Genomic DNA, 24,008 nt, shown 5'->3' with positions numbered 1-24,008 from the left:
TGAGTAGTATCCGCTGAATGAATGAATGAACAAGTGGGGTGAGAAATTTGAACCAGATTCTGGCTCTTCCCCTTCACTGGCTTTAGGCCACTCACTCTTGCTTTGCCTGGGTTTCTGCATCTGCAAAGTGAGCAGCACTGCCCGCCCACCGCCCACCTCACAGGCCTGCAGTCCCAGTGGGAAGACCAGTAATACATGGGAAACACACCTCAAACTGGGAAGCCTTGGGGGTGTATTTGCAGCGGCTCCCTGGGGGGACAGTTTTCTAAGCCTGAAGTGGAGCAAGTGCTCGGGTGAGGAGAACCTGGGGGTGGAGGGATTTCATCTAGAGTTCCGAGAACAGCTCCGAGCTTTCTGTTTCTTCCTGGAATCTGCCTCCCCCGGTGCCCTGGGAAGGTACTGAGCTCTCCCTGCGCTTCGGCCTTCTCGGCTTTCCCAGGAAGGCAGGCTGACTCCTCCAAGCTGGGGCTGGCCAACGCCTCCGCCTCCGGGAGGCCCAGCCGGAGGGGCGGTGCCAGGTTGGGTCTCTGGGGTCGTCAAGTTTCCTTCTGATGCTCCGCTCCTTCCTGCCCCCTGCACTGGCCTTACTGCCTGCTGGGCACAAGATGGCAGCCTAGCTCCAGGCGTCTGGATGCAGGAGGCGGAGGGCTGGCCAAGGCCGTGGGAGGCCAGGGACAAAGACCTTTCCCAGAAGCGCCCAGCCCTGATTGCTGACCATGGGTCTCTCTCAGAGATCGAAGACCTGCCCCCCCGTACCCATGAGAAAGAGGGGAGACCCTGGGCCTCTTGCCCAAGGCCACACATGCATGTGAGGTGGCAGAAGCCTCGGAGGGCAGAGATTGGCCACGGAGGCACAGAGACGCCCACCATGCCTTGCCAGGGGCCCAGTCCGGGCAGGTCTGATGGGCAGCATGTGGCTCAGCTGAAAACTGCCCCCCGCCCCCAAGGCATCACCAGGGGGTCCCCTCCTGGTTCCAATGACATCACCCTGCTCCTGAGTGTGGTGATGACCAGGCTGGGTCCCAGGGCGTTTCCCCTCCCTGCCCTTGCAGCAGGGAGCGTGCTTGGCAGCTTCCCCTGGCGCTCTGGAGAGACCGCTGAGGTTCCAATTCAGGCTCTGTCGTCTCTAGAAAGGGCAAAATTTCGCTTGCCACCGTGCAGCGCTGTGAGGAGCGCGCATGCCTCTGCGCGGCTCCCCTCACACCCGGCCCAGCAGCCTTCTTGCAGCCGGGCGGCCCAGCAGCCTTCCTCAGCGGCCCCCCCCCAGGCTCTCCCTGGATGGCTCTTTTGACCTTGACCCCCCCAGATAGACAGCCTGGGCCACAGGCCCGTGTATGTCTGAAACCAAACTGACTACGTGCATCACAGAATGTTGCTTTCTCCTGTTTCCGTGGCCACCGTGACTTTACAACCTATCAGTGGGCTCGGCCCCTCAGCTTGAGAAACTCCAAGCTCCGGGCTGTGCTTCGTGCCCTTGGCTAAGCTGACCTCGTGGGTTCGTTTCCTGCCGCTGCTGCTGGAGCAACTTACCATAGACGGGGTGGCTTGAGACCACACCAGTGTCTCCTATGGCTCTGGAGGTCAGAGGCCCCCAGCTGGCCTCAGAGGCAGGGGACTGTTCCTGCTGGGGGCTCCGGGGAGAATCAGCTCTGTCCTTCCAGCTCTCGGAGGCCCGTGGCCGTCGCAGGCTTCAGCCTGTGATTCAGCCTCCTCGTGGCCTCGGACGCTGCCCCGCCTGCCTCCCGCCTGGAAGGAGCCTTGAGGGTACGTGGGGCCACCCGGATGTTCGAGGCGCAGGAGCTGTGAGTTAATCCCATCTGCAAAGCGCACAGGTTCTGGAGATTCGTGCATGGCCATCTCTGGGGGCCAGGAGTCTACCTGCCACACCTGGCGTTTAAATCACACACACAACGCACATAACTTGTTTATACGCCCGTCGGTGCTGTTCCATGTGGAGTGACACTGTTCCCTCAGCGACACTGCAGACGCTGAGGGAACCCTCGACTTTCACGTCACTGCCTCAGGAGGCACATGTGAGAGTGCACCCTCCAACCACCTCTGTGAACGGAGGGTTCGTGTCTGAGCAATTAATCCTGGTTCTGAGGCTGACCCCAGCTTTCTCACTAGAATATTCTCGAAAAAAATTTGTTGTTGTTGTTTTGGTTAGCAGAATCCTTCATACTATTTCGCTCTGTTATTAAGGGTCTCCAGGGCCTGCTATGGGGCAAAGCCAAGCCTGCACGCAAACCTCAGCTTTACTGAGGCACAGGAGCTCACCCTTTATTATTGCCATTTTACAGGTGAAGACACTGAGCTCACAGATGTTAATTATGTTGCTGATGGTCACACAGCTTGGCAGAACTACAGTCCGACACCAAAGCTTCCAACAAGGGCTTTGGGCAGTGTGTTCTGGCACAGTCAGGGGTCGCCTGGAACCCTTCAAATTGGGAGTCACTGTGGACGGAGGTCTGGTCTGAGTCTCACAGGCAGGGTGAGAAGAGAAGGGCCCTTCCAGGGTCAGACGCCGGCACTGCGGCACAGCCCCGAGGGTTTCTGGCTGACACGTCGGGATGGGCCTTCTTCTGCAGGTGTGACACAGACCTAGTTAAAAAAAGATGAAAGATGAGACTCCGCCTCAAGTTTTTGGAGGCCAAGTTAGTCATTTATTGTTTCTTTCATGGAATGCATTGTTTCTCTAACAACCTCTGGGCTTTCTCGCCAAACCATGCGATCTCATGAAACTCAAAAGCACTTGGTAGCACATTCCTGCTGCTCGGCCTGCTTCTGTCTACCCTCGCTCTGCGACGGCAGCCTTGCCGATGCACTGGCACAAACACACGCGCACAGGGGCTCCTGCCATCGGCGGCCACAGAGGACGCTCCAGCAAACGGGGAGGGAGAGGCAGGTGTGAGGAGGTATGATTCTCTTCTGGCGGAAGTAGTGCTTCTCACGGGCCAGCGAAGGGGCAAGACTGCTCTTTGGAGAAGCCCTGTCACCAGCGAGCTGAGTTCAGGTCCCGGCTCCACTTCCGGGCACACTGCCAAGTTCAAGGCTACACTGTATTCCTGTTCCTCCCCAGCCACTTACTTTTGAGCTGGAGTCTCAGCCCTGAAATGTCAAACTGCGTGTCTAATTCTGATGAAGATAACTCCGTTCAGGCACAATCATCTCTAAGCTCAAACGACAACTTGTGTCTTTCCCCTCCCCCTGCACACGCCTGGTCCGGGCCCACCAAGGGCACAGGGCAGAGGCCTGGCTGCTGAGGAGAGGGGGGGGCGTCCTCTGTGCCTGTACCCAAGCTGGGAACAGTGTACCTCCCTCTCCTGCAGAAGTCCTGCCAGGCTAAGAGAGGGCATTCCAGAAATGGTTCTCTGTGTTCAAGGTTGCACAAGACGGCTCAATTTAAGAAACTAAGCATCTAAGATTCTACCCTAAAAACTACCTAGGCTAACAAAGAATTTATACATATATTCGTATGAAAAATGCAAACAATATAAGGAAGCAAAACCAAAACATATTCAGTGTTTTTATTTAAGTTTTTAGCAGACAATTTACATACCTCCCCCCTTCCTTTAAGTTAGTGTGACAATTTTCCATAATAAACTACTTGAAAAGAAGCTTTGGTCAAGAATGGAATGAAACAGCAAAACAAAAAAAAAAACAGAAAACAAAACCCAAATCACTGCTGCTTTTAAAAAAACCAACACTTGCACCAGTTACACTCAAACGAAACACGACAATGGCTCGCCACACGCGTCTTCAGTGTTTCTGGCGGCCGGCTCTCCTCCCATCATGCCAATGGCGCCGCTGCCCCCGCACAGCTGCCCGTCCTCGTGCTGGGTCTGGGAGGCTCGCTCGGCTTCACATTATCCGAAGGCCCTGGATAGAAGACTCTAAGGTCTGCAGAGCGACAGGAAGAACAGCGTCATTACTGGGCACCCTCCGTCCTGGGGTCCCCCCACCCCACTATACCAGCCCCGGCTCCCCGGCGAGGTCCCCCTCCCCTCAGACTCGCTCCCTCCCGGGACGCGGCGCCCCCTGCTGGCCCTGTGCTCCCTCGTCGCCGGGGCGCAGCCCACAGGCCCTGGGCACACTCCTGTTGTCAGGGCACGTGTGGACTTAGCAACCCTAGATGCCCCGACGGCAGGCGCGCCTCTGGTTTCTGCGGACCACATGCAGCCAGCCTGGGCGCTCCACACGGCTGGTGCCCCGAGGTGAGCCGAGAGAAAAACGCACCGGGACCTCCAAGGACCTGGCCTGTCAAAGACCAAAGGGCCGAGCACTAACTGCCCAGGTGGAGCCAACCACACAGGTGGCGATGCCCAGGATGTAAAGCGGCCGAAGGTGAAAGGGCGGGGAGGGACTTGCAGAGGCAGAAACGTCAAACATGGAACCGCAGAGGCAGTGGCAAACTTTTGTTAAGTGTTTAACTTCTGGAGGTGAAATCCGCAGAGCTGCACACAGGAGCTGGGCCCGCTCCTCCTCCTCCTCCCTGGCGCCTTATCTTGCCTGCCATCTGCCCAAGCCCGAGGCTGGAGGGTGCAGTGTCCTTTGGGATCTGTCCCTCACTGTCACACACCCTCCCATTCGGCCCCTAAATCTCTCTAGTCCAGAACCTCCTGGCCACACCGCCTTCTCCCAGCTGCAGCTCCAGGTTCCGCAGGCCCTGCGCACAGCCCTGAGAACTGGGTGCCTGAGGGCAGCGCACCCTCCTGGCTGCTCCCTCCAGCCTCGGGATTGGGCGGGTGGCGGGCAAGCTAAGGATGCAGCTCAGGTATGGTCTCCTCCCTGTGGCGCTGGCAGTCCCTGTGCCAAAGCCCCACCCAGTTCCTCGGCGCGGAAAGAGGCAGTGGCTTTTCTTCTGCGCTCCATCCAGTACCCCCCCCGCCCCGCCCCCAGGGCTCCTTCATCTCAGCATCCTCCATGCCCAGCACCACGCCTGGCACCCAGCAGGCAGCGAGCGAGCATTTATTAGATTAACTAGTGTCAATGGTAAAACAGACCTAGAGAGTTAAACTAGACTGGCGCCCGGCACAGGGCCTGGGACAAAAAGCAGTGCTCGGCTATTCGCAATGACAAATGGACTTCCAGGAGCATGGATTCCATTGCATCGAGAAAGCACTGTTTTCTCCCGCTACAACTTGCAGGTGTTGAAAAGCCCAGGGCGCTGCCCTCTGACGCACACGGATTTGATGGCTGGTTCCAAGAAATGACCCACAGCCCTCTCACAGGAAGAGTTTTAAAACAAACAAGATTTGTTCTGAAAGGTGGAAGATACCTTGAAATCCCAAATTGTCATGGCTCCGTCAATGCCAGTAGTGCAAAATTTGCGACAATCTTGCTTGTCCACTTCATAAATAGACACTTGCCTGAAAAAAAGCAAAAGCAGGGGAGACCGTAAGGTCTGTGGCGGAAGTGAGCGCAGCAGCACTGGCAGGAAACGAAATGCCCATCAGCTCCTTTAAGGCGCCCATCGGAAGGAGTCTGCGGCCCTCTGACCCTGAAACAATTCAAGGGCATTTTATGACCACGTGTCCAGAAAAGAAAGAGACTGAGAAGAGGGAAAAGTTAAGACCCTCGTTAATTAGAGGGACGGGGAGAAGCAGGACCCTTCAGGCTAGAGTGGAGCAGGGAGTGGGCAGGAGCACAGCTCTGACGGAAATGGAAACAAATTCTGAAACAATAAACCAGAGGCAGGAGGAGGCCTGACTGAAATCCAACTGGCTCCAAACAAAAACTCCCACGGCGCCCTCTGAGGCGGCCAGGGCTGAGGAGCCAAGCGCTCTCCCCGCTCTTGGAATGAATCGTTATAAATATCAGGGACATTCAGACACGCCGCAAAATTCCAACCGAGCGAAGCAAAGCAGGGGAGCACCTTAATGAAACGGCTTCGCTTATTAGCCTCAGTGTGTGAGAAACTTTCAAGGAAACCAGTTCCACAGCTTAGATAATGTGTCTTTCGCCTCTGAAATGTCTAGAACATTCCCTCTGGGGAAGGGGATGGCACATTTCACCTGTTTTTGTACAATCTATGTGAGCTAAAGAATGACTTTTACGGTTTGTGTTTTTTTTGGGTTGTAGTAGATTTACCATGTTGTGCCAATTTCTGCTGTACAGCACAGGGACCCGGTCATGCATCAATATACATTCTTTTTGAAAAATATTATTTTCCATCATGCTCTGTGCCAGGAGACTGCAGAGAGTTCCCAGCCTAACCATTCTAAATTTCTCAATCTAACAGTTGGCTTCTGCTAACCCCAAACTCCCATCCATCCCACTCCCCCCGACGTTTACAGTTTTAAATGGTTGGAAAAAAATCAAAAGATTACTATTTAATTATGTGAAAATTATGTGAAATTCACACTTCAGTGTCCATAAAGTTGTTTTTTTTTGTCTTTTTGCTATTTCTTGGGCCACTCCCCTGGCATATGGAGGTTCCCAGGCTAGGGGCCTAATCGGAGCTGTAGCCACCGGCCTACACCACAGCCAGAGCAACACGGGATCCGAGCCACATCTGCAACCCACACCACAGCTCACGGCAACGCTGGATCGTTAACCCACTGAGCAAGGGCAGGGACCGAACCCGCAACCTCATGGTTCCTAGTCAGATTCGCTAACCACTGCGCCACGACGGGAACTCCCCATAAAGTTTTGTTTTGTTTTGTTTTTGCTTTTTAGAGCCGCAGCCACGGCATATGAAGGTTCCCAGGCTGGGGGGTGGGGGTGGGGTCTAATCAGAGCTATAGCTGCCGGCCTATACCACAGGCACAGCAATGCCAGGTCCGAGCCTCGTCTGTGACGTGTTACACCACAGTTCACGGCAACACCGGATCCTTAACCTACTGAGTGAGGCCAGGGATCGAACCCGCAACCTCCTGGTTCCTAGTCATATTCGTTTCTGCTGTACCATGACAGGAACGCTAAGTTTTGTATTTTTGTCTTTTTGCCTTTTCTAGGGTTGCTCCCATGGCATATGGAGGTTCCCAGGCTAGGGGTCAAATCAGAGCTGTAGCTGCCGGCCTACACCAGAGCCATGGCAATGCAGGATCCAAGCCGTGACTTCAACCCACACCACAGCTCACGGCAAGGCTAGATCCTTAACCCACTGAGCGAGGTCTGGGATCGAACCCATAACCTCATGGTTCCGAGTCAGGTTCGTTTCCGCTGTGCCATGATGGGAACTCCAAGTGTCCATAAAGTTTTACTGAAACACATTCGTGCTCATTTATCTCCACACTGCCCACAGCAGCCTGTGGCCACGATGGCAGAGCTGAGTACCTGTGATGGAGATTGTATGGCCACTCAGAGCAAATTTATACTCTCTGGTTCCTTAGAGAAAGTCTGCTGACCTTGTTCTAGGATTTAATATCTGCAAATAAAGTAGTCATGCCAATATGCAAAGGTGTTTTTATTTTTAATCTAGAAGTCTCAAGAGGCAATGAGAGCTGTTTCCTTCCAGATAGTTGGCAGAGAAACTTAAGAGAAATTCACAGGAGTTCCCAAGGTGGCACAGCAGAAACAAATCTGACTAGGAATCATGAGGTTGCAGGTTTGATCCCTGGCCCTGCTCAGTGGGTTAAGGATCCGGTGTTGCCGTGAGCTATGGTGTAGGTTGCAGACGAGGCTCAGATCTGACGTTGCTGTGGCTGTGGCGTAGGCCGGCAGCTGTAACTCTGATTAGACCCCTAGCCTGGGAACCTCCATATACTGCAGGTGCGGCCCTAAAAAGCATAAATAAATAAATAAAATGAAAAAGAAATTCACAGAAATTAATTTTGAAAATCACTCCAGGAGTTCCCGTCGTGGCGCAGTGGTTAGCAAATCCGACTAGGAACACTGAGGTTGCGGGTTCGGTCCCTGCCCTTGCTCAGTGGGTTAAGGATCCGGCGTTGCCATAAGCTGTGGTGTGGGTCGAAGACGCGGCTCGGACCCCGAGTTGCTGTGGCTCTGGCGTAGGCCGGTGGCTACAGCTCCGATTCAACCCCTAGCCTGGGAACCTCCATATGCTGCGGGAGCGGCCCAAGAAATAGCAAAAAGACAAAAAAAAAAAAAAAAAGAAAATCACTCCAGACAGAGAAACTTGAAAAGTGTGGAGAAAAGTTCTGCTCTGCCTTCAAATGACTACTTATCCGTACAGTATAGACATTTCCAGCCTATTTTAAGTCCAGTGGCCCTTCCCACTGGACATGATGGAAAGCATGAGCTGCACAGAAAAGAAAGATGAACATCATATGATATCATTTAAAGGTGGCATCCAAAATACAGCACAAGTGGAGCTCCCACCGTGGCTCAGTGGTAAGGAACCTGCCTAGTATCTATGAGGATGTGGGTTTGATCCTCGGCCCCGCTCGGTAGGGTGCTGTGGGCTGTGGTGTAGGTCACAGATGTGGCTTGGATCTGGGGTTGCTGTGGTTGTGGTGTAGGCTGATAGCTGCAGCTCCAATTCAAATCCTAGCCTGGGAACTTCCATATGCTGCAGGTGCGACCCTAAAAAGACATATACACAAAAAGGCATAAACGAACCTAAGAAACAGAGAACAGACTTGTCGTCGCCAAGGGAGATGGAAGGACTAGATGGAAGGACTTTGGGGTTAGCAGAGGCAAACCAGCATATATAGGATACATGACGGATCCTACTACAGAGCACAAGGAATGATATTCAACACCCTGTGATGAACCATAATGGAAAAGAATGTGAAAAAGAATGTATACATGCGTAACTGAGTCACTCTGCTGTACAACAGAAATGAACATATGCAAATGGTCTCTACTTCAATAAAACTTAAAATTTGAAAAAGACGTACAATTTGCACTTAACAGTTCTCTCAAAGAGAACATCTAGAGGGTTCTGTTACTCTTCCCATGAGCATCACCCCAGTAAAAGTCAACGCAAAAGGTTCGTCAGAGAGAAAAATCCTATCATACCCAACTCTGAACACAATAATTGAAGATATCAAGATTATATCGCATTTCTCTTCTAGATGTAAGAGACGAGAAATCAAGCTTTTTGGACAAAACACAATTTTACAGTCTCATTTAAGCACATAAACCTGATGAAAAATAAGTCAAGACGCTCCTCAGCTTTGTCATCACGATGCTGGGGAATTTGTCTAATTAGATGATCTCCTTACTTGTACACATTATTTATTTATTTATTTATCTTTTTGCCTTTTCTAGGGCCGCTCCCGTGGCATATGGAAGTTCCCAGGCTAGGGGTCAAATCGGAGCTGTAGCTGCCGGCCTACACCGCAGCCACGGCAACACGGGATCCGAACTGACTCTGCGACCTACACCACAGCTCACAGCAAAGGCCGGATCCTTACCCACTGAGCAAGGCCAGGGATCGAACCCACAACCTCATGGTTCCTAGTGGGATCTGCTAACCACTGAGCCACCACGGGAACTCCTTGTACACATTATTTGAAATCCACGGTTGAAATGACAGCTCGAACCACCTTTTCGGACAGGACATACTTCACCTTCCTGTCAAGTGCTCTCTCCTAGAGGAACCTGACTTTCAGGAGGGCCTCTCATTCTCGGTCAAGCTTCTGAGCAAGCGAGACCCAGGCAGAGGCCGCCTGACAGGCCGCAGGAGGCTCTGCACTCCCCGCCCCGGGGACGGACTGACTCCCTGCGACAGGCGGAAAACGAGAGGCGGCAGTCGGGCAGCTACGGACCTCTCGCCGCTCCTGTTGCCGAAGGGACGCCTGGGCCCACGGGACAGGACACAGAGAGGGGAGAGGGCACCCCGTCACCTACGTGATGCTGTTCTGGTGCAGCGTCTCCAAGGCCGTGTTGCGGTCCTCGGTCGTGGCCCGCTTGTCCATGTTGCGGAAGCGCTCCATGGCGGACAGGTTGCGCTGGATGCTCTGTTTCGGAAGGTCGAGCTTGGAGACGAAGGTCAGGCAGCCGCGGTCATCGTAGTTAAAGAGCATCGGGCAGCAGTCATGGCCCTGAAACAAGGTCGCGGTCAGCCCCGCAGCGGACGCCCCCCGGCGCCCCGCCCCGCCCCCGCGGCCCCTCCCGCCGGGGTTCTCCCGCCAGCCGGCCCCGCTCCCGCCGCAGAGCTCCCGCGGCTGCCTGCCCTGCCGTTCTGGAGAAGTCAACGCAGGGGCTGGCAAGGAAACACCCTCAAGAGAAGCACTTACGGCAGCCACGACGCTGTTCTCCGAGACGAACGATACGCTCAGGAGGGGCAGGAACTCAGTTTTCAGAGTGGAGACCCTGAACCCAAGAACACTCGTTAACCTGAGACGGAAGGGAGCGCAGCCCCTCTGGACACAGAAGACGACGCAGCACCTGCTCTCACGGGGCCTTCGCAGCATGAAGGAGCGCCAGGGTCAGAGGAGCCCCGGGACCCAGCCTTCCGGGGGGTCTCAGGCACCGGACCGCCCTGCGGCAACCCTCGCCCGCGGGGGCCCTCGGCCCTCTCCGCCCGCTGAGCGCCCCGCTGAGCACCAACCGCTCTACAGCGCGGTTCCAGGAGCCCTGGCTCTCGGCTGCCTCTGCTCCTGCCCTCTTACCCACGGGTCACCTCCGCTCCTGCGGCTTATCCAAGTCCACCTGTCTCCGCAATGCGGCTTGAGCTTCCATCATCCCCATAAGCTTCCCCGGACCACTTCGGCCTCTTCTCCTCTCTCTGACCTCCCAGAGGTGACTGTCACGGTCACTCACAACGGAACGCCTTCCTCTGCTCCCTCCCCACACCTACGCTCACAGGGGCTCCCAAACATTGGCCCTGGGACCACAAACATTTACGAGAGTCTAGTCTCTGTGCCCCCCAGCCACTGGGGCAGAAGCTACGGTCACGGATAAACAAGATACAGTTTTGGCCAGCCAGGAGCTCCCGTGCGAACGGGCCATGTCCTGTGTGTATACATGTATACTTTGTCTTTTTTTTTTTTTTTTTTTTTTTTGCCATTTCTTGGGCCGCTCCTGCGGCATATGGAGGTTCCCAGGCTAGGGGTCGAATCGGAGCTGTAGCCACCGGCCTACGCCAGAGCCACAGCAACGCGGGATCCGAGCTGCGTCTGCAACCTACACCACAGCTCATAGCAACGCCAGATCCTTAACCCATTGAGCAAGGCCAGGGATCGAACCCGCACCCTCATGGTTCCTAGTCGGATTCATTAACCACTGCGCCATGACGGGAACTCCTACATATATACTTTGAAGTCACCTGCTCTAGCACCTGGCCAAGAGATGACACAGACAAGGCAGCAAACATGCTGGCTGATGAATCAGAATCATACAGCTCCATGTAAAAGATGATGCTTTTTGTTTTTTTCTTTTTTGGCTGCCCTGCGGCATATGGACTTCTCGCACCAGGGATCAGATCCGAGCTGCAGTCACAAACTAAGCTGCAGCTGTGGCAATGCTGGATCCTTAACCCACCGTGCTAGCCTGGGATCAAACCTGCGTCCTACTGCTCCCAACACACCTCCGATCCCGCTGTGCCGCAGCAGGAGCTCCAAAGATGATACATTTTGAAAAGTATGTCTCAGGGAACCTCCCTGCCTCCTCTGCCCCCAGCAGTACAACTGGGGTAAGGTTAAAGTGCTACCACCTCATCTAAAGGCTCTACTATGGCAAATCTGACTCTTACTGCATAAAATGCTTATGTCTGAGACAGACAAGAGTGGAGGATGTACTCCGACCTGCAGGACTGGAAAAGCCAAATATTAGATCAACCTGAGTACAGACAGGGCCTTGTAATAAGCACATGCTAAGACCTCATTATGCTTTACAGTGAACTGCACGCAAATCAAACAGCCACGATATCAAAACGTTACAGAATGACAATAAGCAGGTTACTGTACAAAATGTAGAGCACAATCCCATTTGAGTTAAAAATGAAAGATTTATGTGTGTCTATATGTGTACAGAAATCTTTGGAAGACTACATCATTTATAATAGGGAGTGTTTAAAAAATTTAAAAGGAGTTTCCTGGTGGCCTAGTGGTTAAGGATTTAGCATTGTCACTACTGTGGCTTGGGTTCGATTCCTGGCCCAGGAACTTCCACATGCCACAGGAGCAGCCAAATAAAAAAACAAAGAAAGAAATAAAACCTGGGAGTTCCTGTCGTGGTGCAGTGGTTAACGAATCCGACTAGGAACCATGAGGTTGTGGGTTTGATCCCTGGCCTTGCTCGGTGGGTTAAGGATCTGGCATTGCCGTGAGCTGTGGTGTGGGTCGCAGACACGGCTTGGATCCCCCATTGCTGTGGCTCTGGCGTAGGCCAGCGGCTACAGCTGTGATAAGACCTCTAGCCTGGGAACCTTCATATGCCGCAGGTGTGGCACTAGAAAAGACAAAAAAAAAAAAACCCCAAAAAACCCTGGAGTTCCTGTTGTGGTGCAATGGAAACGAATCCAATTAGGAACCATGAGGCTGTGGGTTCGATTCCTGGTCTTGCTCAGCGGGTTAAGGACCTGGTGTTGCCATAAGCTGTGGTGTAGGTCGCAGATGTGGCTCAGATCCAGCGTTGCTGAGGCTGTGGTGTAGGCCGGCAGCTGTAGCTCCGACTGGACCCCTAGCCTGGGAATCTCCATATGTCAGGGGTGTGCCTCCCCTGGGAAAAAAACCCAACAAAACCTAGTTCAATCCAGTTAGGAAAAATAGATTCTTTCTGAAATGTCACTCTGTTGTCACTGTGCGGCAGAAGGAGTCAGATGTGACTGGTTCCCTACACGCTGTGTGATAAGTCGGGAAACCTTTACAGGTGGGTTATCTTTTTTTTTTTTTTTTTTGTCTTTTTGCTATTCCTTTGGGCCGCTCCCTCGGCATATGGAGGTTCCCAGGCTAGGGGTCAAATCAGAGCTGTAGCCACTGGCCTACGCCAGAGCCACAGCAACGCAGGATCTGAGCCGCATCTGCAACCTACACCACGGCTCACGGCAACGCCGGATCGTTAACCCACTGAGCAAGGGCAGGGACCGAACCTGCAACCTCATGGTTCCTATTGGGATTCGTTAATCACTGCGCCACGACGGGAACTCCTACAGGTGGGTTACTTTTAGCTGCCAGTGGAAAGGATTCACCGGCAAAGAACCAAGATTCACAAACGGAAAGGATTCCAGTCGTCCTCTCTCCCTCTAGCCCAGGGTAAGCGAATGCAAATCCTCAAGTCTGACAGGACGCCACGGTCTCCTCAGGGCTGGGCAGGTGCCTCCCTCACAATGAGTCACTGTGACTGGAGTTGCTCCAGCGCACACACCAGAGGGACCGGCTCCTAGGGTGTCAGGTGTCACTGAATAATGTTCCAGATGAATGGCGTCACTGTGCGCAGAGTCAGAACCTATCTCCTATCTGATCTAAGGCTGGTGGATGACATTTACGTGTTGTCGGCATTCAAGGGAAGACTAAACTGGCATCTGAAGGAACTCTGGTCAGGAGCCAGCCAGAAGGAGTTCCTCTCAGTACTTGCCTTAAGAAGTGTTTCTGGAGTTCCTGGGGGCCTAGCCGGTTAAGAAGCCGGCGTTGTCACTGCTGTGGCTAGGGTTCGATCCCTGGTCCGGAACGTCCACATGCTGTGGGCGTGGCCAAAAACACACAAAAAAGTGTTTCTGCCAGTGAGACCCAAGTCTTTAAAACTTCCCCAAAGAGACGATCGAAATACGCGCCCTTAACTTTCGAGGCAGCCGTGCAGCTCTGGTTTGGGATTTTACACTTGTGCCCTGTGCTTTTACTCAGGGAAGGGCAACCCCAGGCCCACTGGTGGAGACCCCAACCCACCACCCAACTCCACACAAAGGCAAAGACTCACTGCACACTCTTGGAGGCATCGGCAACAGACACGGTGCTGTCGTGGCTGACCCAGGCCAGGCGGCTCCCGCTGGCAGAGAAGCTGACCCCGTGGACCCAGCCACCAGTGCCACTGCCACCAAACTCTGACATCAGCTGACCAAAAGGCATCTTGCTGCCCCAGGGTGTACTGGCTGGCTTTTCATCCACTTCTTTAATGTAGGCAGAAAACACTCTGTGATTTAAGGGCGGGGAGAGAAGGAAAAAGCAAATGAAAATATATTTTCTATAGAAAGAGGCCAGGGAGTTCCCTGGTGGTCTAATGATTGGGATTCAGTGCTTTCACCCCTGTGATTTGGGTTGGGTCCCTGGTCTGGGAACTGATCCCATGTCAAACTACTGTATGCTGTGGCCAGAAAAAAAAAAGGAACGAGGCCATAGGAAGCTACCGCAAGGTGTCCCCCAAATGCAAAGACTCATAAGCAAAACCTGATGACAAGTTTGGATGCACAAACCCCTTAAGACACAGAAGGGTTCTAAGGGCTGCCTGTGAGTTTGGCAAATCCACACTCCATCCATAGATATTCACGAGTGCCTGTGATGAGCAGGCCCTGCTCTAGAAGCCATGAACACAAAAGCCTTCCCTCCTACAGTGCATTCTGCAGGCAGGAGACAGGGGACGGGACGCCTTGCTGTCCTGCCCATCCCCCGCCCATGGCAGACTCTGCTGAATGAGCACAGCGTACTTTCCCATCTATTTCACCATCATTCTCAACACAGTAGGCCAGGAAGCCCACGAGTCAAATGGTAGGAGAGGAGTGGTGCAGTGGGTTAAGGAGCTGATGTTGCCGCAGCTGTGGCTCAGACTCAATCCCTGGCTCTGAAATTTCTGTACGCTGTGGGTGCTGCTGAAAAAAAAAAAAAAAAAAAGGTGGGAGAGAGGAACCATTTGCCACCCTCCAATAACCGATGCTATTAACTCATTTCAAGAAAGAAAGGGATAAGAGTTCCCCTGTGGCTCAGCGGTAAAGAACTTGACTAGTATCCATGAGAATGCGGGTTCGATCCCTGGCCTCACTCAGTGGGTTAAGAATCTGGTGTTGCTGTGAGCTGTGGTGTAGGCCAGCAGCTGCAGCTCAGATTCGACCCCTGGGAACTAGCCTGGGAACTTCCATACGCTGTGGGTGTTGCCCTAAAAATCAAAAAAAGAAAGAAAGAGAGAGGAAGGGAAGAGGGAAGGAAGAGCCAAAGAAGCAGCCAAGGGAGGCCAGTGCAAGAGTGAGCAGGCGCTCCCTAGTGTCACCCTGGCACACTGTCCAGCCTTGGTGGCAGGTCTAGCCTGGGATGAAGGTGGGTCCTTTACAACCTGGGGTCGTAGGGCTCCTTCTCTAATTCCATGAAGCTGTGTGTGCAGATACTGACCCAGAGCTGGGAAGCAGAAGGGGTACAGAACAGCTGGAAATGGGTCCTTTCAGTCCCTTTGGCCCTCCAAGGCTATTTCTTTATACAGCGTCTCTTCAAAAACTTGTGAACCTTCAAGACTCTGCAAACAACCTGGAATGTTTTCCCCTTACAATGACAGTGGTGGCAGCAGCTCTTGAAGAGCAGGGCAGTGGTGGGGCGAAGGACACTGTGAGTCACGTGTAAGTTAGACGATGTGACCCCAGCATCACTGCGTCTCAAATGCGCATCACGATGGCCACTGCTTACTCATCAGAAGCTGGGACAGAGCGGGTGGTTCTCAGGTGCCAACCGGCGAGTTCAAACAGAAGAGACCCTAACCCACAGGACCCCATCAAAGCCAGGTTTATTCTGGAATTCTATGCTATTCGTACAAGAAATTTTTAGACACAGCCTGCCAATCCAGGTGACATGGTGAAGTACCACTTAGTTCCATCTTCTCGGGAGCTAGACCGACTCTGGGTAACACATCACAAGCAACGAAACTCGCGCTTATGAAACAATCTTTACCGTTACTCCGGTTTTCAAATAGAAGAACCAGCCTTTTTCCAAGAATTACTTTGACACTACTGTACCCCCATCTCACAACCAAAATCCCATAAATATCCTTTAAAAAAAAAAGCCAAACCAAACACCCCCTTGGGTACTAGAATATAAATCACCAGCCAGGGTGTCTGGAACTTCTGCACAGAGCTTCCTGAAGAAAGACGTTCCCATTTTCCAGCCCACCTCAGGGGCAACATAAAGCAACATCCACCTGCTTCTCCTCCCCCGAAGTGGAAAAGAAGCCTTTGTGATAGAGAACGGCTTTAGAAAGCAGTTACACTGTATGACCCTTACAGCTCTTAGTAAAGGGCTGCGCATCTTCTAGGCTCATGCTAATGACTAAAGAGGAAGAGCAGAGCACTGCTCAGCTCTGCTGTGCTCATCTTCGTTTCCCTCTGGAGTCTGCGGCCTGGGTCATGAAATGAGAAAGAACTGCGGTCGGGGGTGGGGCGCGGACACTACACCGCATCCAGACCCTGGCTGTCCCCTGGCTGTCCTGCCGGAGCAGACGCCCTGGCTCCGTCCTGGCAGCCCCTCCTAGTCCTCGTGATTTCTGCACTCGCTTTAGTTCTTTTCTAGATCACAGGCTGCTTCCACCTGAGTCCTTCGTGAGGTCGCGCACAGGGCCTTACAAAGAAAAGGAACCTCCAAGACCCCGGCGGAAAGATGGACAGGGGCCAGCTCCCGGCCGTCTCCCGGCCCTCCCTTGTCCTCACCTGCATTTGAAGTCACAGGATCCTGCCGCCAGCAGGACATTGTTGGGATGCCAGTCCAAGCTGAGGACCGTGGAGCGAATCGGCTTTTTAATGTGCTTGCTCACCCACCTATGAAAGGAGAAAAGCCACTAGTTTATTCACCTATCAACGACCCACAGAGGCGTGGCAGGCGAAAACATTTACTCGAGTTCTCTGGCTGCCGGCCCTCTGCCAGAGAGAGGGTGCCTTTCTAAAGGAGGGAGGAAGCGGGACGGCCAGAGGCCCCTTTGCTCTCCTGTCCTTCAGGCTTGGACATTCGCATCAGAGCAGCTGGTTCTGAACATTTTGGCTGCCAGGGGATCCTCATGAGTAAGTATATTTATGGATTAACTCTGGTACCGTCCCCCCCTGGAGTTTCTGATTAGGTGGGATTCTAACCTTTGAAGTACAAATTGAGGTTTGAAATTGCTTGTATTCTCATTACAAATATTCAATGACAAATCATGTTACTTCATTTTGGGTTAAGTTTGAGTCATAAAACAGTTTAATTTCCCAAGTCCCCCGTGCAGCTGAAAATTCTTTCTTTTCTTTTTTCTTTTTAGTGCCCCACCCACGGGCATATGGAAGTTGCCAGGTTAGGGGTCAAACAGGAGCTACAGCTGCTGGCCACAGCCACAGCCACAGCAACTTGGGATCTGAGCCACAGCTATGACCTACACCACAGCTCATGGCAGCAATGGATCCTTAACCCACTGAGCAAGGCTGGGGATCGAATCCTCATGGAGCCTAGCTGGATTCATTTCCCGCTGTGTCACAATGGGAACTCCTGAGAATTCTTTTTTATTTTTCAGAGAAATCAAGAAATTAGCAGAACTTACTGGATGTGAGTCTGACTCTACCACTCAAGACATTTATGTCTAAGATCAGTCATTATTCTGGCCTAATTCAATTTCTACCCCTAAACTGCTGATTAAAAACCAACCAGGTTCTGACAGTTCTGTTGTGGTTCAGCAGGTTAAGAACCAACACAGTATCCTTGAGGATGTGGCTTCGACCTGGCCTCTCTCAGTGGGTTAAGGATCCTGCGTTGCCACAAGCTGCATCGTAGGTCACATATGCAGCTCGGATCTGACATTGCTGTGGCTGTGGCACAGGCCAGCAGCTGCAGCTCTGATTCGACCCCTAGCCTGGGGACTCCATAAGCCATAGGTGAGGCCCTAAAAAGACAAAATACCAACAACAATAACAACAAACCAGTCATGTTCTATTGTCCAGGAGCTGAGAGACTTGATCTCAAGTCAAATGTCCTTCCTGAAATGTGAAATTACTTTTCTATAGAATCTTCTTTTTTTTCCCCCTTTTGTCTTTCTAGGGCCGCACCCGCGGCACATGGAGGTTCCCAGGCTAGGGGTCCAGTCGGAGCTGTGGCTGCCGGCCTACGCCAGAGCCACAGCAATGCCAGAGCCGAGCCGCATCTGTGACCTACACCACAGCTCTTGGCAACACCGGATCCCCAACCCACTGAACAAGGCCAGGGAGCGAACCTGCAACCTCATGGCTCCCAGTCGGATTCATTTCAGCTGTGCCGAGACAGGAAGTCCTCTTTTTTCTTTTTTATATGTACTTCCGTGTTTATTGTAGTTCACAATAGCCAAGAAATGGAAACAACCTAAGTACAGAATCTTTTTCTTATGGGCCTTTCTGAAAAATACACAACATTCTGACTTGTTTTATAGCACAATTATTTTACATTAAAGGCTTTTAGAGGTTGTTGGAAAGTGCTCAGGGTCATACCAATGAAATGTTGTGCCAAAGCTGAGACATTCCCCTGAACTTACGGCTTGTTCCAGTGACAATACCTTGTACTGCAGTAAAGCTCAATTTACATGTGTTTGAGATTATTTTTCGATGAATAAAAATGTGAGTCACTGAGGTTGAAGGCTACCCAGGAAAGAAACTATTTCTCATCTATTTGTTACAGTGAGCCTTCTGAACAATTTCTAGCAGGCAACAAACATTTTGTGAGCCTTATTTTTACACATGCTTGAAAGAAAAACCCAGGTCTTCAATTCATAATTCAGTCTTGTTGCAAATTCAGAAACTTCTTTCAAAGGATCAAAGTTTCTTGGCGTTCCCGTCATGGTGCAGCGGAAACAAATCTGACTAGGAACCATGAGGTTGTAGGTTCGATCCCTGGCCTCGCTCGGTGGGTTAAGGACCCGGCGTTGCTGTGAGCTGTGGTGTAGGTAAGACAAAGTTTCTGAGGTTTTACTAAATTACAAAATGTAACATGATAATGCTTCCCTTTCCCTGTTTTGGCACATGAAGAGTAATGTATACTCTGCTATTTTTTGCACTAAATGACAGTCCACATTGAAGGGTATTTACCACCATTTCTGAACTTGTGCCAGGCAGAGTCGCTTCCTTATCAAAGTAAGCAGGAAGAAGTAGTTAAGATAAGTTACTTCGCCATAAAATAAACCTCTGTATTTTGACTGGTGCTGCTACAAGTGTTTTACAGTATAAAGGAAGTACAACAGGCTGGTTATATTTCCAAGATTTTGGTCAATTCTTACTTCAACAGTTTAAACAAGTAAAGTATTAACCAGGACACAGATTTGGCTAGCAAACTTTAAAGAAAGGAGAATACTGTGATCTGGAAGAATTCTAGATATTTAAGTGGCAGAGATGGGAAAAAATTATTCCTCAGGGCACTGGTAATCTTTCAAGTTTATAATTTATATATCAGAGTAAAAAACACCAATTTGGACAGTATGGAGTGAGGAGAGTTGCAGCATCTTAAAGAACTAACCCGTTAGGAGATCAGAAAGAGGAAAGCAAAGCTCAGTATTAATATGAGAAAAACGTGAGATGACTCACTGTGCACATAAGACGGAAAAATGCTCATCTTAGAGAACGGAGAATTTCAAAGGAAAGAGAAAATCTCCAGATGAGGAAAAGCTCAAGTGAGAGTTAAGCCTTTACCCAGGGTCTCAAGTCACCGAGGACAGGTCAGTCCACATCCGTGACTGCACAGAAAGAAATTAAGAATATTTGAATGTTGCTCACCAGTCATTTTCAGACTCGAAGTAACAAACAGAAATGAGTCGTGCTCCGCTGCCCACAGCAAATTTGTTCTCCAGCGGGGACCACTTGACGAAAGTAGCTGCACGGTTAATTCTCAGGATGACCAGCGTTGGCTTCCAGACACCGTCCTTCTGACTCCAGACGTAGGCATTGCGGTCTGCCCCGCAAGTGACGATGCGGTCGCTCTTGGGAGCCCAGTCAATACCTGCAGGTGAGATGTGGTGTCATCTGCTTTGCATGGCCGGTGACAACTGACATGGCACGGGCAGGTGGGCGCTGGCATATGGTGGAAGAATTTTTTCTTCCCTCTTTATTGGATTTTTTTTTTTGGGGGTCTGGAAGTATCTTTATTCATTTAGTAATAGACTGCATTCCATGATATTAACTGCAAGTCTGCCTCATGACATCCAAGTAAAACAACATATGGGTAAATAATCTTCAGTATAGAGAGGGGAAAATATATATTGAGGGTCTTCTGAAGATCACTGTAACTTAAACTAACTAAAACATCTTTTCTAGATGACACGGCTTCTATGAAAGAGTCTTTGAGTATCTTTGCATCCAAACTAGGAGAGAGTTAAATATGTATCTGCATGTAAGATTTCTCTTTCTTATTTGACCAGTCATTTACTTACTGGTGCCTCCGTGAAGGACCCCAAAGTCAAGGTCAGTTTGTTATACACCAAGAGTGAAATCTGTTATGACTCAGGTTTTCTTATAGTTTATGGATAAGGTGTTTTCTATAAATACAGTTTAACATTGAAGATCCAGAAATTCCACTAATGGATTTTTATTATTGATATCTCCCTAAAAATAATGAACATATTTAACATTTACATGAAAAAAATAAGATGAAGTCTCCATTAGTCATAAATCACAGTGACATGTGTAGTGTGAAGACTTCATTCCTTCATTCAGTTACAGGAATAGTCAGCTCACTTATATGTACGGGGCTGAAGGGAAAAAGACGGGGGAGCGTATTCTCAATGTATTGTAAATCCATTCATTACAGGATAGCTTTGCAACCCTCTTTATTAGATTTTAAATGTTATTTTTTACTACAAAAGCAAACCCACATACTGTCATAAGACAAACATCTTATGGGACACACAGAAAGTCAAAAAAGCCCTGTTTCCATTCTCAACATCCATACACATCCTCCTGCAATGGATATTAATATCATGGTAAATACTTCCTTCTGTTTTTTATTTTGTCTTTTTTTTTCTTTTTTGCTTTTTAGGGCTGCATCCTCGGCATATGGACCTTCCCAGCCTAGGGTCTGAATCGCGGCTGTAGCCGCCGGCCTACACCACAGCTCACAGCAACGCTGGATCCTTAACCCACTGAGTAAGGCCAGGGATTGAACCCGTGTCCTCGTGGATGCTAGCTGGGTTCGTTAACCCCTGAGCCACAATGGGAACTCCCTATTTTGTCTTTTTAGAGCCACATCTGTGGCACATGGAGGTTCCCAGGCCAGGAGTCAAATTGGAGCTGTAGCCGCCGGCCTACACCACAGCCACAGCAATGCGGAATCTGAGCCTCCTCTTCAACCTACACCACAGCTCACAGCAACGCCAGATCCTTAACCCACTGAGCAAAGCCAGGGCTCAAACCTGTGTCCTCATGGATACTAGTCAGATTTGTTAACACTGAGCTACGAAGGGAATTCTTCTGTTTTTTTATAAGTTAGCAACTGTCGTACATTATTTTAGAACATAGATCTTATAATAATTTCACCAAACATCCCATTTCTGAACATTTTGTTAGTTTCCAATCGCTTACTAAAATAGGTAAAACTGGAATAAATATTCAAGCATATACCTTTTTGCTCCAGTTAAAATTATCTATGATATGGGAGTTCCCATTGTGGCTCAGCGGGTTGAGAACCTGACTAGTATCCATGAGGATGTGGGTTCAATCCCTGGCCTCACTCAGTGGGTTAAGTCACACACACACACACACAAAACAAAAACAAAGAGAAGGGAACCTATAAACTTAAGAGCAACTAATCACAGCCATGTGTGTACCTTATTACAATGCCGATTAAAACAGACTACTGTCTTGGTTATTACTGAAGATTCCTTATCTTTTAGACACTAGCTACAGTACGAAATGATGCAACATCTGGGATGTGCTTGAAAATTGTACAAGAAGGAGGGAAGTGAGTTGAGAACAAGATTGGCTGTGAACTGATAATTGCTGAATCTGAGTGATGGGTATGTAGGGGCTCATTACTTTATTCCACTTTTATATGCTGTCTGTTTGAAACTGTCCTAAGTAAAGTATTTTTTGAAAAAGAGATGGTGATCCAACATTTAACACAAAAGAATAAACTCAGAGCAAAACACCAGAACTCTGATATCCCTTTGATGTGGGCCATACTCTCTGTGTAGTACTGACTAGTCTTTGCTTCTAAAAAGCTTCAGAGGATAATTTTCTTTTTCTGTAGTTACTGTCTCTCTGAGAAATGTTTGATCCTTGGTCTCCTGCCACAGAGTTATATTTAGACTTTTCCAACAACAGTTTTTTTCAGATCTTAAAAAAAAAAAAAATGTCATTTGAGCATCTGGACAGAAAACAGGCCCAAGTTCAAAGGACTCCAAAAGAGAAGCAGGGGAGGAAAAGCTCATAACTATTTCACTTTTTTTGGCTATTTCTTTGGTTTTTCATCTTAGCCCTTTCTCTTTTAAAGTATTTCCTAATGCTAAAATTCCAATTTAAAATATGAGTGTTCTTCAGACTTGTGGTTGAGAGGGAAGGGAGTGGGATGGACTTGGAGTTTGGGGTTAGTACATGCAGACGATTACATTTGTTGCGTTCTCACTATGTTATTATGTTTATGTTAAGTTCCCCTTATGGCTCAGAGGGTTTGATCCTGGCCTTGCTCAGTGGGTTAAGGATCCAGCGTTGCCATGAACCACACATCACAGACGAGGCTTGGCTCTGGTATGGCTGTGGCTGTGGCTATCAGCTGCAGCTCTGATTTGACTCCTAGCTGTCTGGGAACTTCCATATGCTGTGAGTGCAGCCCTAAAAAGCAAAAGCAAAAAAAAAAGGATAGGCAGTGGGGTCTTACTGTTTAACACAGGGAACTATATCTAATCTCCTGGGATAGAACATGATGGAAGATAATATAAGAAAGAGAATGTGTATGTATGACTGTGCTGTATAGCAGAAAATAGCACAACACTATAAATCAACTATACTTTAATAAAAAAATTTCCAAAAAAGGAAAAAAAAAATAAATGAAGTGTTCTTATTTTTAGGCTATAAGGCCACTGGCAAAGGGACTTAAAGAAAACAGGCCGAATCTAATAGAAATAAGGTCATGGGAAAGGAACAGTAACAAAAATAGAAGTTATGTCTTTGGTGCTGGTTTGGTAATAGAGTTAGTTGGCCCCCAACTAGCATCACAAACAAATCCATGGTAAAACCAAGAAGGGATGGTCATGAGTTTTTTGCTGGGGATACAATGAAAAGGTGCAGAGGGTCAAAACATGAGGTTTTTTTTCTGATGGGGAGGAAGGATATTTTTAAACTAATTAGTATGTTGGGGGTTACAGGCAAAACTCCAGGGTCCCAATTAAAGTTTAAAAAATTACTGGAGTTCCTGCTGCAGTGCAGTGGACTAAGAATCAGAATGTAGTGGTTCGGGTGGCTGCAGAGGCATGAGTTCAATCCCCGGCCTCGCACAGTGGGTTATAGGATCTGGTGTTCCTACACCTCGGGTGTAGGTCAGCCGCAGCTTGGATTGAATCCTTGGCCCAGGAACTTCCATATGCTGTGGGTGTGGCCATTTAAGAAAAAAATAAGGAATTCCTGTTGTGGCTCAGTGGTAACTAACTTGACTAGTATCCATGAGGATGTGGGTTCAATCCCTGGCCTTGCACAGTGGGTTAAGGATCTAGTGTTGCTAAGTTGCAGACACGGCTTGGATCTGGCGTTGCTATGGCTGTGATGTAGGCCAGCGGCTGCAGCTCTAATTCAACCCCTCGCCTGGGAACTTCCATATGCTGTGGTTGCAGCTCTAAAAAGGCAAAATAAATAAATAAATACATAAATAAGAAAAAAAAAAGTAAAGAACAAGTTTTCAATGTGCTTGGCCAAACTGTTTACAGAAGGGGGTTGAATCACCGAGCCAGAAAATAGGATAAAAAAGAAATTACAGCAGTAAAGGTCAAAGAACAAGAGTTCTTCCTGAACGTAGCAGTAAGTTCATGGGTTTTTTGTTTGTTTTTTTGCCTTTTCTAGGGCCGCACCCTCAGCATATGGAGGTTCCCAGGCTAGGGGTCTCATGGGAGCTGTTGCCGCCAGCCTACGCCACAGCCACAGTAATGCAGGATCCGAGCCGTGACTGCGACCTACACCACAGCTCACGGCAATGCTGGATCCCTAACCCACTGAGCAAGGGCAGGGATCGAACCCGCAACCTCATGGTTCCTAGTCGGATTCGTTAACCACGGAGCCACGATGG

The 24,008-nt window shown here is 49.9% G+C and overlaps 1 protein-coding gene across 1 annotated transcript in view; it reads right to left on the bottom strand.

The window, feature by feature from the left end:
* Positions 1 to 3,512: 3,512 nt before the first annotated feature.
* Positions 3,513 to 24,008, bottom strand: part of ARPC1A (actin related protein 2/3 complex subunit 1A) — a 28,276-nt gene continuing 7,780 nt past the window's right edge. Inside the window, exons 4-10 of the mRNA XM_047779547.1 lie at positions 19,517 to 19,739; positions 16,469 to 16,576; positions 13,768 to 13,980; positions 10,149 to 10,224; positions 9,760 to 9,953; positions 5,279 to 5,369; positions 3,513 to 3,900 (exon numbers count right to left, since the gene is read on the bottom strand). Coding sequence (XP_047635503.1) covers positions 3,862 to 3,900; positions 5,279 to 5,369; positions 9,760 to 9,953; positions 10,149 to 10,224; positions 13,768 to 13,980; positions 16,469 to 16,576; positions 19,517 to 19,739 — 944 coding nt within the window. The 3' untranslated portion in view covers positions 3,513 to 3,861. The remainder of the gene's footprint in view (positions 3,901 to 5,278; positions 5,370 to 9,759; positions 9,954 to 10,148; positions 10,225 to 13,767; positions 13,981 to 16,468; positions 16,577 to 19,516; positions 19,740 to 24,008) is intronic.

The sequence above is a fragment of the Phacochoerus africanus genome, chromosome 5 (assembly GCF_016906955.1).
Source record: "Phacochoerus africanus isolate WHEZ1 chromosome 5, ROS_Pafr_v1, whole genome shotgun sequence".
Taxonomy (NCBI): Eukaryota; Metazoa; Chordata; class Mammalia; order Artiodactyla; family Suidae; genus Phacochoerus; species Phacochoerus africanus.
Note: the sequence above shows the minus strand (reverse complement) of the source record. Positions and strands in the feature narration are given on the sequence as shown.